The sequence below is a fragment of the Dipodomys merriami genome, unplaced genomic scaffold (assembly GCF_024711535.1).
Source record: "Dipodomys merriami isolate MVZ:Mamm:240054 unplaced genomic scaffold, mDipMer1.0.p SCAF_3, whole genome shotgun sequence".
In the NCBI taxonomy this organism is placed as follows: Eukaryota; Metazoa; Chordata; class Mammalia; order Rodentia; family Heteromyidae; genus Dipodomys; species Dipodomys merriami.
In genome coordinates, this window is record NW_027204492.1 from 43,447,341 (window position 1) to 43,464,579 (window position 17,239).

At 40.3% G+C, this 17,239-nt stretch overlaps 1 protein-coding gene across 3 annotated transcripts in view; it reads left to right on the plus strand.

The window, feature by feature from the left end:
- The window catches only part of Xkrx (XK related X-linked), a 78,211-nt gene extending 62,413 nt beyond the window's left edge, over positions 1-15,798 (plus strand). The window contains exons 1-4 of one of the 3 annotated variants that reach the window (XM_070040079.1): positions 2,349-2,407; positions 2,515-2,580; positions 6,815-7,083; positions 13,599-15,798. In XM_070040079.1, the coding sequence (XP_069896180.1) occupies positions 2,549-2,580; positions 6,815-7,083; positions 13,599-14,341 (1,044 nt within the window). In that variant the 5' untranslated portion in view covers positions 2,349-2,407; positions 2,515-2,548 and the 3' untranslated portion in view covers positions 14,342-15,798. Of the gene's footprint in view, positions 1-1,361; positions 2,581-6,814; positions 7,084-13,598 lie in introns of those variants that run through there. The other 2 variants (XM_070040077.1, XM_070040076.1) reach the window with 2 other exon arrangements.
- Positions 15,799-17,239: the final 1,441 nt, after the last annotated feature.

Consider the following 17,239-nt stretch of genomic DNA (forward strand, 5'->3'; position numbering starts at 1 on the left):
ACCAGCAACAATCAGGGTTAGAGGCATGGCTCCAATGGTAGTATGCCAGCAGAGCATAAGGCTCTGAGTCTAAGCCCCAGAACTGGTAAGCAAACAAACACCACAAAACATTGGAATTTACGTTCTTCTTAGCTTTGCTTTCCTGTGTCAGGATGACCATTTTACCCAATTCTGGGGAAAGGGGATGAGTTGGTGATTTTGCTTGAAGTGTACCATACAAACAATTTGTTAAGCAGCCACAGAGGTTCTGTACCATACAGGGCTGATAGAGAACCTTCTTCCTCTTGGGATCTTCTGTGTAATCATCACTTGGTCTAAAGTTATTCTTGAGTGTGGACCTCTTTCATGACATAGGAAGAAGTACCAGCCCCCTCACCCAGCTGCAGGTGCAGACCAACATGGCAAATCTACTTCAGAAGGCAACATCCTTTCATGCTGGATCTGTCCTTGAATTGGTCCCAGGGATAGAAGGCAGAAAATGAGGGAAAGTAGAATAAAAAACAAATCCACAGATGACAAAATTAAATCTTTTTTGGTGGCTTTAGACTACACCATTCCTCACATACATTCTTTTTACTGATTGCTTGCAGCAAAAGGAGTTGATGACGCAGGCTCTGTTACATTCACATTATTACCAGGAGGCAGATGTTTTTTTTTCTTTTCTTTTTCTCTGGGGTTTAGAATTATGCAAATGAGGCCTGGAAACAAAAGCTCAGTGAGGTGGGGGAGGATTGCACTTAAAAATCCAGGCAATTTTCAGAACCCTTAAGACACCCCTCTCACTTTTTACTAACAGCTCTCTTGGCTCATTGCCAGTCTATTTTGAATTTGGCACTTTTTCAGATCCTTTCAACCAAAGACCTGAAGGTTATTCTAAAGCTATCCTAGCCTCGTTTCTATAAGTGAAGAAATCAAGGAATATAATCTGTGCTTTGGAGTGAGTAGGCTAACCTTGAGTCTTGACCTCTAACCTGTTCAATCTTCTCTTTCTTGCAAACATTGTTGCCTGAAAAGCAAACACTGGCCCAACTGCCTCCCAGGTTTCCCCTCCTGTGATATCTGGAGGGCAATAGGACCTGGGAGGCTCAACCCTGCGGCCAAGGGAGACACACCTGCCTAACCGCGTGGGTTGAGCTAGTGTGGGAGCAAGCTACTTAGCTAGCTTTGGAGGGCGGAGTAGAAGTGGGTGACTGCTGCTCTTTGGGAAGAGGAAAGCTGCGTCCCGGGGTCGTGGTGAGAAGTACTTCTGAAGAGTGGCCCAAGCTCCTAGTTTTGTGGAGCCTCTTCACACGGAGCATCCTTTGGCCGGTCGACCAGGAACTCTGGTTTGTTGTTGGGTCCCTCCCATCTCGCCCGCCCCTCCCCCCACCTGTGTGCTCCCTCCTCACAGGTTCCTGATGCCACCTACCCCTGGCTGCTCGAACTGCGGGCCAGGCAAGACCCAAACAGTACCGGGCATCACGTTTGGCGACACCTGCCCGACTGGGTTGGCGCCCAGCACGTGTGCCTTTCTCTGGCAGTTTCACGGTGAAGGACCCTCTCCATGCTTTACTTGGTTCTATAAAGCGCCTACCGAGTGGTGGCATTGCTTCCCCTGGTCCAGCTGCCTTGGGGGCGGGGTTTAGATAATCCGTGGAGCCACCCAAAGAACCATTGGGTCCGCGCAGATCCGGGAGCACCGATGGGCAGGCGAGCAGGCGAGCTAATAGCAACAACCCAGCAGTAGGTAGAGTGCCTCGGTGCTGAAGTAAAATTCCCTGGAAACGCCCAGGCTGCGCCTCCTCTTCTGCCCTGGCTCAGTTCTCTATTGACTTGAGAGGGCACATTGGTCTGAATTCCTCCCTAGGAGCCACTGTTAGTGCCTGGACAGAGTGGCTACCCTCCTACCTGGGTACCCTCCTACCTGGGGGGCTGCATCCTGAGCCTCCATAGCTGTTCCCATGTCTCTTCATATGCCAGGAATTGGACTCCAGACTCAGAACTGGGATGTTTGTTTTTGCCTTATCCAAGTTTCTCAGCACGTATGTTGATAGTTGGATTCCTGGGCCAATCAAGATTCAAGTTCAAAGTGGTGCTCCTGGGCTCTTCATCACAGTCTTCAAGTCGAATTGGGTATAGAAGAAAGGAGTCGACTTGACAGAGTCCACTGAATTGTTCCTTGGACTCCAGTGACCACACACGGCTGTGTTGGGGATGGGCGGGGAAGTGGACTGAACAGCAGACCACAACAATCAGAACCCTTACAATGGATAGAGTTTATGAAATTCCTGAGGAACCAAATGTGGATCCGGTTTCCACGCTGGAGGAAGATGTCATACGTGGGCCCAACCCCCGCTTTACCTTTCCATTTGGAATCCTTTTTTCCACCTTTTTGTACTGTGGTGAAGCTGCATCTGCCTTATACCTGGTGAGAATTTATCGAAAGAATAATGAAACCTTCTGGATGACATACACCTTTTCCTTCTTTATGTTTTCATCCATTATGGTCCAGTTGACCCTCATTTTTGTCCACAGAGACCTGGCCAAAGATAAGCCACTCTCATTGTTTATGCACCTAATCCTCTTGGGACCTGTTATTAGGTAAGTATTTTTTAAAATCTCTTTTTGCCCCTTCCAAACTTGTATAGAGAAAGATGAAACTATATTGACATGCTTGATACACGCCTCTAATCTAATGGGTTCTCTCATTTCGTCCCACTCTTGGCTTCTCTTGGCTTCTTCTCTTACCATCCAAAAATCTTATCTGTAACATTAAGAGCAACTAAAATGAACATGTATCATATACCTGTGTTCCCAAACTGTGAATGATACCATCAATAAGACTTAATTAGGAAACTTCTGTTGTCTGAGGGTTGTAAAGACTTGTGTAGGACCAACAGATGTGGTCACCTGTATATTCAGGCTATAGCTATAATTTTTATGGTGCTATGGATCAAATCTAGGGCCTTAGGCACATTAACCAAACATTCTGCCACTGATCTGTATCTCAGCTCCAGAGTGTATGTACACTTTTATCTGCCTTTTATATGCTATTTGTATATTGGATGAAAGTTACCTCCTGCCTCCATCCCATTCCAGTTACCTTACTTAAAGTTGCTTGGGCTGGTCTTGCTACCATTTTCAAATTTTCCAGAGCCATTTGCCATCTGGAAAATATTTTCAGTCATCTGTAGCAATCTTGTGCCCTAACCTAATGTTGTTCCTTTTTCTCTATCAGTTCATCAGTCTCCTGTTTGTTTCTTTGGATATTTCTGTAATAAAGATATACCATTGGGAAGGAGCAATGGAAGGTAGTCCATCTCTATGTAAGAAGCAGTAGAAAAGTGTAATTATATGAAGTGTTCCCCATTCAGAATGCTTTGAGGGAACAAAATGTGCTTAATTGTAAGGAGACAGGCATCTATACTATTAGTCTCATTTGGATGCTATGGGGTTTGCAAACTAAAGAAACATTGCAAAACTTATGAGGTCAGGAGGGAAGAATGGACCAAGTAGGTCATAATGGCAAGAGAGGCAAACACCTGCAGTCATCAGCTAAGGAATATAGGGCAGAGTGTTGATGTAATTGCAGTGAGAAGATATCTCATTATTAGAGAACTAAAAACAGGTTGTGAAGCTTCGTAAGGATGGAATTCTCCCCCTTATGAAAAACTTTACTGGCAAATACACACAATTCCTATTTGTCAATTATACCTTTATGAAGTTGGAAAAATTGTTTATCAATATAATTTGGAATGAGGAGGAATTCACAGAAAACAATTGGCTAACAGTGACTTGGATTAGGAGACCTGAAGATTAGTCAACCCTTTGCCATCGACCAATCATTGATGAAATCTCTGAAGATTAGACTCAGTTTCCTCATCTGTAAAGTAGACTGGACTACATCATAAATTTCAAACTCAAATGCTTGCAAGTGCCAGACAGGTCTTAAAAATGAGTAAAGCAGACCAAATGTGAGAGAAAGCTAGCAGTTGGATGAGTTAAGATAAATGAAAACAGAGACTTAGTGCTAATGAAATGAAGGGCAGTTGCAAATACCAGGCAATATGGAATCCATGACTTGTCTATAGAAAGGCAGCCACTCTATTTGTCCAGCCTGTGCTTTTCACGCTGCAATCCAGATTTAATATTACCAAATCCTTTAACTTTTCATAGGTTCCCAATATAGGATTTCATATGAAATTTCATGATTTTAAATTGTGGCAGCTGAGTAGAAGCAAAACCAGAGCATAGACTGCACCACACCTACAGCCTCATGCAATCTTTGGACTGGGTGGTCAAAAGTCTAAGTTTCAAATTAAACCTTAAAGGGAAGACCTCATCTTGAACTTGGAATCCAGTAATTTTAAGAAGTCACTAGAAGATTAACAAGACCATTCTTCTTTTTCTATCAGATGTAAAATATTGAGTTAACAGATCAAGAATGCTCAAGATGCAAATTTTAGCAAGTCCCCAGTTTAGACTTCCTTTTTTTGGTTTCGTAGCCACCCTGGTGTTTTTATTTGGTTCATCTATGTAGAATGTTAATCACTGATTTTTTATTTTTGTTGTTGAACCTCCACTAGAAATGATTGGAAAGCCTCTCAGCAACCTAAGCCCACAGCAGGGAAAAAATAACTTAAAAATCACAATTATATTCTCTCTCTCTCTCTCTCTCACTTGCTCGCTCTGTACACACACACACACACACACACACACACACACACACACACACACACACACGGAGACAAGTTCCCACTATGTAGCCCTGGTTGGCCTGGAACTCACTACCCTTCTCTCTCAGTCATTTGACTGCTGGGAACTCATAAGTGTTCCACTGAACTTGGCTTTGTACACTTACTTTCTCTTTTTTTTTTAATTTATTTTTTTTATTGTGAAAATACCATACAGAGGGGTTTCCCCTTCCCATCCCTTCCATCCCTTCCCATCTCCCCCCCTGCATTTCCCTCCCCCACTCCCCGCAACCCCCTTTCCTTCTCCCCCCAGCCAAAGTTGTAAAGTTCGTTTTTCGACATAACGTCTTGTACATCTCATTGTTGCAATGGGTCCATCTGTATCCCTATTTAAACAATTTGATGGTAAAGGGTTTGAAATTTGGATGCTCTTTTACGGAGCCACACCTCTAGCTTATATGCTTATTTTCAAGGCCAATTATTTTTAGGTAGGAAGGAACTTGATTAGTGCAATCAGGCATATGAAAATATTTGTAGGGCCTGTCTCCCTTATATGAAGTACAATTTTTTTTTCTGAAATGAGGATGTACTCTGGCTTAAAAAAGCTTATCAGCAAGGCAAACACCAGTGAATATTCTGAAGGATAGAGAAGCACAGGCAAAACATTTCATGCCACCACCTGGCCCAGTACTTTGTTCAGTAATAGCCTGCATCAACTGTGGTTAATATCTAAAGTCTTTTGTTGAAAATACATGCATGCATTTTTCCATAAATAGGAAGAAAGTGGTGTTTCTTCTTTGTTTTCCTTCCTTCTATTTCTCACTCAGGTCTTTGAATTTGTCTCTAGAAAGTAGAAATTTCTGATCTCACAGTTTGGAGTAATTCACATAATGCAGTCTCAGCGAGAGCCAGCCGTCGAGGTTGCAGCCAGTACTTGTTCCAAAACTTCTATTGAAATCCAAGGCTTTCTGAGCTTGTTTTTGATCTATTTTTCTCTTAAATTATCTTCTGTTTCCTCTCTGATCATTTCTCACTCTTCTTTTTTCCCTTTCCATTTATTTATTCAGCAAATATTTATCAGATTCTTACTATATGAATGACAAGGGCTGCGAGCAAGATCAATAAAATCCTTGCCCTCAGTCTACTTGTATTCAGAAACTGTCCAGTTTCTATTTATTTCAGGGTGAGTTGGGGAAGTGGTTAACTAAGGTATTCCAAAACAAGATGTTTTATGTTCTAGTTGCTTCTCTTCTATTCACCACATCAGAACTTCTAGAGACTCCTGGTTTAGATGAGGGAAGTGGGAGAGGCTCAGCAGGAAATGTGGTCTCATCAATATTTTATGGGTGATAAAAATCACATGAGGATATTTTCCTCTTTTAAAAAACAAAACTTGATTTTAAAGGTAGTTGTTCCCAAACAAGTGATGAAGCCCAAAACAAATCACTTCTTGAAAAGCTAGAACCTAAAACCCCAATTCTCAAACTGATTGATTAAAGAACACTTTCAGCTGGTCGCCGATGGCTCATGCCTATAACCCTAGCTACTCAGGAGGCTGAGATCTGAGGATCATAGTTCAAAACCAGCCCAAGCAGGAAAGTCTGTAAGACTCTTATCTCCAATTAACCACCAGAAAAAAAAAAAAGAAAGAAAGTGGCGCTGTGGCTCAAGTGGTAGAGCACTTGCCTTGAGCTAAAGCATTCAGGGACAGTATCCAGGTCCAGAGTTCAAGCCCCACGACCAATAAAAACAAACAAACAAAAAAGAACACTTTCATTTAGGAATTAAAGGTGTTAGTAAGACCAGGGCTTTTTTGAACCTTTGTCTTTCTCTCTGAACATAGTATTTTCTTAATACAAGCACATTGAAAAAAATTTATATTGCAGGCCTATTAAGGAAACAAAACAATTTTTGTCAATAAAGAAATACTCCTGAAATGATGTTTTTAGTAAAGAAATACTCCTGAAATGATGTTTTTAGGTCAATAAATGACTAAATAAAATAGGACTTAAACTCAATGTATAGAATGCAAGAAAGGAAATGGCAATATGTAGCACAATTTCCCCAAGATTCCCACCCACCCTTCTCATCACAACCTCCTTTTCCTTTAGTTAAGTTCCCATGATGCTTTACTTCTGCAGATGTTTGGAGGCCATGATTAAGTACCTCACACTATGGAAGAAAGAGGGACAGGAGGAGCCCTATGTCAGCCTGACCCGAAAGAAGATGCTAATAGATGGCCAGGAGGTACTGATAGAATGGGAGGTGGGCCACTCCATCCGGACCCTGGCTATGCACCGCAATGCCTACAAACGTATGTCACAGATCCAAGCCTTCCTGGGCTCAGTGCCTCAGTTGACCTATCAGCTCTATGTGACCCTGATCTCTGCAGAGGTCCCCCTGGGTAGAGGTGAGTGGGTTCAGGAGAGGGGAGGGACTTAGAATTATGTGCTGCCAAAAAGAGCACAAATCAGGGGACTTAGAAGTCTGGATCTGAGCTGTTGAATATACTGGCTACTAGCTTCAGGTAAACATTTAAAGACAAAAATTAATTTAATAAAATATACTTTCTCAGAAATACTGGCCATATTTCAAATGCTTAATAGCCATATATGACTAGTATTATTTCGGATGTCACAAATGTACATTTCTGTCATCACAAAAGATTCTATTGGACAGCAGTAGTAGATAGTTAAAGACTTTGGGAAACAGGCATCTCAGATCTCTCAGATTTCTTAACCAGGTTAAGCTGTGTAAACTAAAAATGTCACAAATATCTCTCTGGCTCTAGAAGTTACTAGCACTACTAGTCAGTGGGATGTTTTCTCTTACCCAGAGAGTTTAAGTGCTGTAGGTTGTTTTGTTTATTTAGAGATGACTATTTAGAGAAGTTCCCAAATATTAACTGATCCTCAGAATTATGTAGTAATGTTCTTAAATTTCTATGTCTCCTATAGACCTGAATCGATCCCAGAATATGGGGAGTGCAGGAATCTGTATTTGTTAACAACTAGACTGATTGGTTCTAATCAACCTCATTTCTTCCAATGTCAGTGGAGAGAAGAAAAGAGGTTTGGGATAAGAGTGATAAGAGGGAGCTCTAATCCAAGCTCTGACCTTCACTGTGATTTTGGAGGAAGTTACAAAGCAGTCCCTGCCATAATTTTCCCACTTGTGAAAGAGGGATACTGAGATGAGTAAGACCTCTAGCAGAGGATAAAATGTGAGTCAGTGTTTTCAAAGTCAAGATAAAGTGCTGTTAATGAGCTAGCCTGACATTGTCTTTACCTGGTTGGATATAATCTGATTACAGTATGGGTAAAGTGTTAGACCATTTCTTTGTCATTAAGTACCTGTCTCAAATAAGTGCAAGGGGCTGACTTGTTTTGTTCTCTTTTTTTCTCCTTCAATAATTGCCCATGAAGTTCTGTTGCATTTGAAGCTTTTCACTGGAATTAACAGTAGTTGAGGAGATAACTTGCTGGAGATGATGCTTTTGCTACTGAGAATTGTGAAAGTCATCAAAGCCTCTCATTAAAAATATATATAGCCAGGCACCAATGGCTCACACCTATAATCCTAGCTACTCAGGAGGCTCAGATCTGAACATCTCAATTCAAAGCCAGCCCAGGCAGACAAATCTGCTAAACCCTTATTTCCAATTAACCAGCAAAAAGTGGGAAGTAGAAGCATGGCACGTGGTAGAGCACCACACATGAATGAAAAAAATCAACCAAGAGTGTGGTGCCCCTGAGTTCAAGTTCCATACTGGCTCAAAAAGAAACAAAACAATAACAATAACAAATATATTACACATAAAAGTAATACATGCACCATCTGATTGGCCTACAGGTATTCATATATGCAGAGAAGGTTTCTAGAAAGCTATGAAAAGAACTGTCAGGAGTGAGAGTGAGAAACTAGGAGCCTTTTACTCTTATACTTTACATTCTTCCATATACATTTGTATAGTTTTTGTGTTTACATATGCATAAGTTAAATGTGCATGTACATGGAATAAATGTGCAATGTCTATATTTAATATGCACAGTATACATTGGAAAATGTTTTGCGTTTTGAAGTATTACCATTTTATATATTCAAATTCCTCATTGCTTTTAGATTGTGTTCCTTTCTTGAATTTTTTATCTGGTAGAACAATTTATTCCAGTCTTCCATACAGATTAATTTCCAAGATCAATTTGTCCTCCACCAAAAACGAAATAAAGCATACAATAACAACATAAAAAACATTTTGTTTAGATTGTGATTGCATTAAATTGTTTATTATGGGGTTTTTTAGGATTTATTGATTTAATATTAGGAGAAGATCATTTATATTTCATTAAATATTTTCAAATGTACTTCAGAGAAATGCTAGGTTCTTACTATAGGTTCTTACTATAGGTTTTGCACATTTTGGTGAGACTAACTTAGATTTTTTTCAGTTGTTTTTTGTTGTTGTTTGGTGGGGGGTTTTGGTGGGGGGGGTTGGTTTGTTTGTTTGGGTTTTTTTTTTTTTTTTTTTTTTTGGTCATGGGGCTTGAACTCAGGGCTCAGGCATTATCCCTGAGCTCTTTTGCTCAAGGCTATTGCTCCACCAGTTTGAGACAAAAGCTCCACTTCCAGTTTTCTGCTGGTTAATTAGAGATATGAGTCTTACAGATTTTCCTGCCCTGGATGGTGTCGAACCACGATCCTCAGATCTCAGCCTCCTGAGTAGCTAGGATTATAGGCATGAACCATGCCTGTATGTTTTTTTTAGTTTTTGAATATCCTTATTTTCTAAGTGCCAAGGTAGTGCCAAAGGTCACCTACTATATTTTTGGAAGTGAAGAGCAAGAAGAAGGGAAAAAAGAAGCTCGAAGCTAGCAGATGGCATTTACTAGCTTCTCAAAGTTTCTCTAAGTCCTTTACATGTAATTATTTCATTTAATCTTCACTACAATTCTATGAGGTTATAATTATTCCCATTTTTACAAATGAGGAAAAAGCCATTGAGAGGTAAAGTCTTCTTAGGTTTCCTAAGTAAGAGGTAAGCAAAAACTGGGTAGGAATTCAGAATCTCTGTCACCAGAGTCCATGTTTCCAATTATAACAATGTTTTGATCTCTTATGGTATGAGTCTATTTGTAGGGAGACAGAAAATATTTTTACATTTATTGGAAACACTAAGTTTTCTTCCATTAACTAGTATCAATAAGAGAGTTCTGACTGAAGGGAAGGCACTGCCCACTTTGTTAGTTGTATATAGACTTCAAAGTTCCCAGCTCTAAAAAGAGCATCTGCTCTTGAGAATAGGCCCAAGAATGGCTTAGCAATCCAAGAGCAGCCACTTAGAGAATCACCCATTCTAGTATAATTTTAGATCTGATGAACTTAAAAACAGAGCTATGTTTCCTTTTGGATTTTCCTGGGGAAGGCCTCACTATTCTTGCAGATTACATTGACGTACATCTCTATGTTTTCTGTTTCTCTGAATTTATTGTCTTCATGGAAAGAGGATGATCCAGTTTTCCTTTGGGATGAAGCCTCCCACTTTCCTTGAGGGCTCTAGCTATATTGCTGTCAATTGTTTTTTAGTAACCAATATCATTTGTCAGAAAGGGAGAAAGGAAAAGATCACTTGTGTAGTGTATAGTTGAAGCTTAATAAGGGCAGGTTAGGAAACATTGTAACACCATGGGGTTCCTCCTCTAACAAAGTGTTAGATGTCAAGTAGGCTGGAAACAGCGGTCTAAATTTTTTGAACCACTCTATTGAAAGTTTAGAGATTCCTAAAATGTACCCAAGTATGAGGTGATGAATTCTCATAATTGATACCAGATACAGCAAATCTAAACGATCTCAGTGAATTGCTAACTTGGGGCACATAGACAGTCAATGACTTCCATAAGCTTCCATATAGCTTATTCAAATGTCTCTAATCTTAGGTATTTTATGCTGTTTTGTATAAGCCCAAGTGCTTTATTAATTTATTAAGCACCTACTCTGTTCCAAATGGTGTATGAGGATACAGTAGTGAACAGAATAGATAGGGTTCCTTTTGTCCCCATGGAATTTCCAGTACTTATTTAGTCATATGCAACTGGAGCTAGACAATCTAGAAGCACACACTAACAAGATCAGTTCCTTGAATAAGATATATATATATATATATATATATCTCAAAGGAGGAACCTCAATTAGATAGGAAATTCTGTGTAAATCTTCCTGATTGTATTTTTAAGATAGTAATCTTTTTCCTACCTCAATGTTCACTCAAATACCTGCTCCCTAAGGTAGGTCTGCCCTATACTTGTACTCTTCTCATGGTAATGGCTTCTCAATGGTAGGCCTATCATTTGAAAAGGTTTATTTTGTGTATTTATATGATTATTAAAGTATTACAGTATATATTTAAAATTGGAAATGTACAAATCAGAAAAATACATAATACTACCCCTCCCTCCCTTCCTCCCTCCCTTCCTTCCTTCCTTTCCTCAGTGCTAGTGACTGAACCCAGAGCTTTGTGCATGATAGGTAAGTTGTCCAGTAATGAGCTACATATATCCCCAGTTTTAATATCTGTTTTAAAATCTGATATAAAATTCTCACATAAATGTGAGATATCTTTATTTCCAATTTCTCTGTGTATGATATTTTATTGAATACATATCAGGTATACAATGTTTCCCCATGATTACTAGGAAAGAACTCTTAACATTTGAACCATACACTCAATACTTAATGCTTTTAGTTTGTTTTCAGATAGGGGCTTGCACTTATTCTCTTGAACTGACCTTTATATGATCCTCCTACATCTGCATCCCAAGTAGCTGGGATAATAGATGTGTACCACTACACCTGGCTTTTTTTTTGAGATAGGGTCATGCTATGTAGCAGAAGCTATCATGGACTTCACTATGTAGCCCAGGCTGAGTGGCCTCAACTTGCAAACCTCCTGCCTCAATCTCTTCCATGCTAGAATTACAGTGTATCACTATATCAGCTCACAGTGTGACATTTTGAGATATATATATATATATATATATATATATAGTGAAACAATTACCACAATCAAAATAATTCATATATTCATTACTTCACATAATTATCATTTCTATATATGTGGTGGAAACATATAAAAATCCACTCATTTTTTATTGGAAAGGTAATATATAGAAGGATTACAGTTACATAAGTCAGGTGATGAGTACACCTAGATTTACACTTTTTCTTTTTTGTCAATTGTGGGGCCTGAACTCTGGGCCTGAGTGCTGTCCCTTGGCTCTTCAGCTCAAAGCTTCCACTCTACCACTTGAGCCACAGCACCACTTCCGGCTTTTTCTGTTTATGTGGTGCGGAGGAATCAAACCCAGGGCCTCATGTATGCAAGGCAAGCATTCTACCACTTAGCCACCTTCCCAGCCCTAGATCTACTATTAAAAAGAAAATTACATTATTATCAACTATAGCTACCATGCTGTATATATATTATGTCTCACACACTTAATCATCTTGTAACTGAAAGCTTATACACTTTTACCAAAACTCTCCTGTTTCTTCCAACCCCTAGAATATCAGTTATATTCTATGAGCTCAACGTTTTTAGTTTCTATGTATAAATGAGATAACACAGTATAAATCTTTGTTTGTGTGGTTCACTTCATTTAACCTAATGTCTTCTAGCTTCATCCATGTTGTTAGAAATCACAGAATTTCCTTCTTTTTATGTCTGAATAGCACTTCATTGTATGTATACAATAACTGATCTATTAATCTACCAACAGACATTTATATTGTTATATGTAGTCTGTTGTGAATAGCACTGCAATGAACACAGGTGTGCAGATGTCTCTTTAACACACTGATTTCCTTTTCTTTGGATATATACCCAGGAGTGGGATTGCAGGATCATATGGTAGTATTTTTGGTTTTGAGGAGCCTCCACACTGTTTCCCACAATGACTTTATCAATTTTTATTCTCACCAACAGTGTGCAAGAGTTCCCTTCTTGCCAACAGTTACTTCTTCTGTGTGTGTGTATGTGTGTGTGTGTGTGTGTGTGTGTGTGTGTGTGTATGTGTGTACCAGGACTTGAAATCAGGGCTTCACATTCTTACTTGGCTGGACTCTATCATGTGTGCCATGCTTCCAGTCCAGCATTCAGCTGGTTAATGAAGATGTTTCTCTGGGCTAACTTTGAACTGTGATCCTTAGATGTTAGCCTACCGAGTAGCTACAGTTATAAGTGTGAGCCACCACACTCAGCCAATTATCTTTTTTTCTCTTAATCATTGGCACCCTAATAGGTTTTGGAGTGTTTTTTGTGCTGGTCCTGGGGTTTTAACTCAGGGTATAGGTGCTGCCCCTGTGCTTTTTTTCCCCTCAAAGCTAGTGCTCTACCTCTTGAGCCACAGCTCCACTTCTGGGTATTTTTTTCTAGTGGAGGGCAGCGTAGTTTATTGGAGGAAAGAGTATCACACACTTTTCTGCCTGGTCTGACTTTGAACTATGATCCTTAGATTTCAGCCTCCTGAGTAGTTAGAATTATAGGCATGACTTACCAGTGTCTGTCTAACACCTTAATAGGCATGTTTTAGCAAGGTTGAAGATGGAACCAAAAGGACCTATGCACACTAGTCAAGAGCTCTACCACTGATCTATACCCCCAGCCCTCACTGTACTTTTGATTTGCATATCTCTGATTATTAGTGATGCTGAGAACCTTTTCCTTTTATCTTTTGGCCATTTACCTTCTGTGGGGAAATTTCTATTCAGGTGCATACTGTTTGTTTACATAGCTCTGATCCCAGGTAAGTTACTCTTAACTGTGTCTACCAAGTTCTACCTGTTGTCTCTCTGTACTTCTGGGTCTGAGTACAGGTTGTGTTGCCAGCATTGACTCTGCCTTTTTTTTCTGTTCTTTGTTTTATTTTACAGCTGTGCTAATGGTCTTTTCCCTGATATCTGTTACCTATGGGGCTACCCTCTGCAATATGTTGGCTATCCAGATCAAGTATGATGACTACAAGATTCGCCTTGGGCCATTGGAAGTGCTTTGCATCACCATCTGGAGGACGCTGGAGATTACTTCCCGCCTTGTGATTCTGGTGCTCTTCTCAGCCACCTTGAAGTTGAAGGCTGTGCCCTTCTTAGTTCTCAACTTCCTGATCATCCTCTTTGAGCCTTGGGTTAAGTTCTGGAGGAGTGGTGCCCAGATGCCCAACAATATTGAGAAAAATTTTAGCCGAGTTGGCACACTGGTGGTACTAATTTCAGTCACCATCCTCTATGCTGGAATCAACTTCTCTTGCTGGTCAGCCTTACAGTTGAGGTTGGCAGACAGAGATCTTGTTGACAAAGGGCAGAACTGGGGACATATGGGCCTGCACTATAGTGTGAGGTTGGTAGAGAATGTGATCATGGTCTTGGTTTTTAAGTTTTTCGGAGTCAAAGTGTTACTGAATTACTGCCATTCCTTGATTGCTTTGCAGCTCATTATTGCTTACGTAATTTCCATTGGCTTCATGCTTCTTTTCTTTCAGTACTTGCATCCACTGCGCTCCCTCTTCACTCATAATGTAGTGGACTACCTTCACTGTGTCTGCTGCCACCAGCACCAGGCAAGGACTGGTGACTCAGAGCCATCCCTTGAAGCTGAAACAAGACAAAGCATTGTCTGAATTTACCTTCAGTATATTATAAGATAGCCCAGGAATTGCCAAAGGCCAGTATGAAATTGAAGGACAGGGCAGGACTCATTGGGAAATACTACCCAGAAAGTTTTCTGGGGTTCTCTCATAAGCCTAGCAGAAGAAAAAGTGACTTGCACATAAGTTTTATAGCTATATTTGAACATCAGGGCTAACCATTGCTTAGTTGGAAGGGTTAGTGATACTTGTTCATGCCTTTCCTATCCAAGTCTGTTGGGATAACTTACCTGCAAGCACCTCAGGGTCCCTGTGACTTTCAAGCTGTGTTCATTTGCTTGAGGCTTTACTGAGTTTCCCTGGGATGAGATAAAGGCTGAAAATCCTACCACAATAAATTCTGACTGATCACCTTACTAGCCTATTTGTTAACTATGGGTAGTTTCCAGGAGATAAATCTAACTATTGTAGAACCTGAAACTGAGTATGACTGAAGTTTTAAAAATTCTAATGAGCAACCAAGTACTAGTGGCTCATGCCTGTAATCCTAGCTACTCAGGAGGTTGAGATCTGAGGATCATGAAAAGCCAGCCTGTGCAAGAAAGTCTGTGAGCCTCTTATCTCCAATTTACCATCGACAAACCAGAAGTGGAGCTGTGTCTCAAAGTGGTAGAACATTAGCCTAGAGCAGAAGAGCTCAGGGCTAGCACCCAAGCCCCAAGTTCAAACCCCATGACCACCAACACCAATAACAAAAAAATTCAAGATGACCTGGCTAAGAAGAAAACCCACACTATTAAAAGAACTCTTTTTCAAATTAGTTAGCTCTCCATTGGGACTTTAAAAATGGACATTCAGGCCAGGCGCCGGTGGCTCACGCCTGTAATCCTAGCTACTCAGGAGGCTGAGAGCTGAGGATCATGGTTCAAAGCCAGCCCAGGCAAGGAAAATCCGTGAGACTCTTGTCTCCAATAAACCACTAGAAAACCAGAAGTGGCGCTGTGGCTCAAGTGGTACAGCACTTACCTTGAGCTGAAGAGCTGAGGGACAGTGCCCAAGCCCAGAGTTCAAGCCCCATGACCAGCCAAAAAAAAAAATGGACATTCAGCAAGAGCCTCTCTTTTTCCAGTGGTCCTTCGTAGGTGTACTCTGAGGAAGGAATAGAGAGTAGGATTCCTTCAGGGCTTAAGAATGGCTGTTCTCAGGGATCTGTGTGAGTCTCCAGCTAATTAAGTAGAATGGTTGAAAAATGTCTCACTCAGTGCCTCATTAACAGGAATTCCCACCAACCCAGCTTTTCTGTGCTCTTTGCATTTTATTATTTGATGTGACCCTCAGGGAAATGGAATTGTAACTGAAAATGTTTCTGACATGTGCAAGAAATGAAGACTACCTTGTGTCTGACACTGTCCTGAGTATTTTATTGATTTGGATTTTTGGGAGGTCATTACCTTAGTGTTGTTTGGAATTGGGATGAATGACTAACATGCCAAGGAAGAATGAAAGTGGAGGAGGAAAACCAGATCATATTAAATGGACACTAGTACTGGATCCTGCCTGCAAAATTATACTTTCTAATAAGGACAGATTTGTCAACCCTGGGAATGGTTTCTTTTTCCTACCCCCAGAGAATGAATATGTGACTCATTCCTGTACCTCAAATGTTTATATTTCCTATCAGTTGAGTTTTTGGCGGGCATGTCAGCTGAATGTCTCTAAGGCAACCATCACATTGAAGTTACTATGGTCACTGCTTACTGGGACCATGTACGCCAATATTTACCTAAAAATTCTTGTCCCTCACAGACCAAGCAAGTGAGATACACCCTCAGAAGTATACACCAGTTGTGACCACCACAATGCTAAAGAAACTGTAAACAGTCTAACTGAAGACTTCCCATTACCTTCCAGTTTTACTCTTGGGATCATGCTAAGAACTTAATAGCCATTCCCCTTCCTTTTATTCACCATCTTCTAAGTAGTGGCTCATTAACCAGAATTATTGTGTTTCTTGGGATGTCTAGTGTAGTTTACCCAACTTACATTGCTGTTTGGAACTAAAAATATTGGCTACTTAATTTGTGGGAGAATAGAGTGGCTTACATTGAAGTAGCAGAGATTCATTTAATAACCTCAACTCCCTCATACCATTTTTCATGATCAAGAGACTTGGGATGTTGTCCTAAAAAGTACACCTTAATTTCTGACTATTATTTAAAGTGAAATTGATAGAAATAGTCTGTCAGACCTCCAAAAGAACATACTGCCTTTTTGGATCTCCAGCAGAAATGTCTCTCCAGTGGTCAACATGCCCTCAATTAAGAGCAATAGCAGCATGGAACAATAATTTGGGGGCATAAAAGCAATGTGAATCAGCTACTTAGGAGGAAGGTACTAACGAAATATAGGGACACATACACTGAGTCAGGCAGGATAATTAGAGGTAGATAAGAGATGCACAAGACAGAAAAGAGTGCCTCAGTGTCTAACAGGCAAAATTTTCCTCCCAAGTGTGTCTTTGTAGCCTCAGTTACTTCATATGCTAGGAATGCAGAGAGATGAGGGACAGAATAGCTTCCAACCTGAAAAACCTGCTGCCCTCTCCCAAAGAGAAGAGACTCTAATGATACATTATGTAAATGAACCCCAATGTCTCCTACTGGTAGGGAGTGACCTTGATGTTCCACAGAAATCTTCCATATACAGAAAGTGTAATGCAAGGTGCTAGATAGGGGGAGTACTCCTTTCCATTTGTAAACATTTTTTAATTGACTACTCACTTTATAGTCTAAAATCTTAAAGGGTACATGTACAGGGACATCTCCTGTTGAATGGAAGAGGAGGAAGAGATGGGGCCAGTATATGGCTCCTGAAAAAGGAAAGCAGAAACTCAAAGTTTGGGAGAAAGAAGTATGCTATTGTTACAACAGC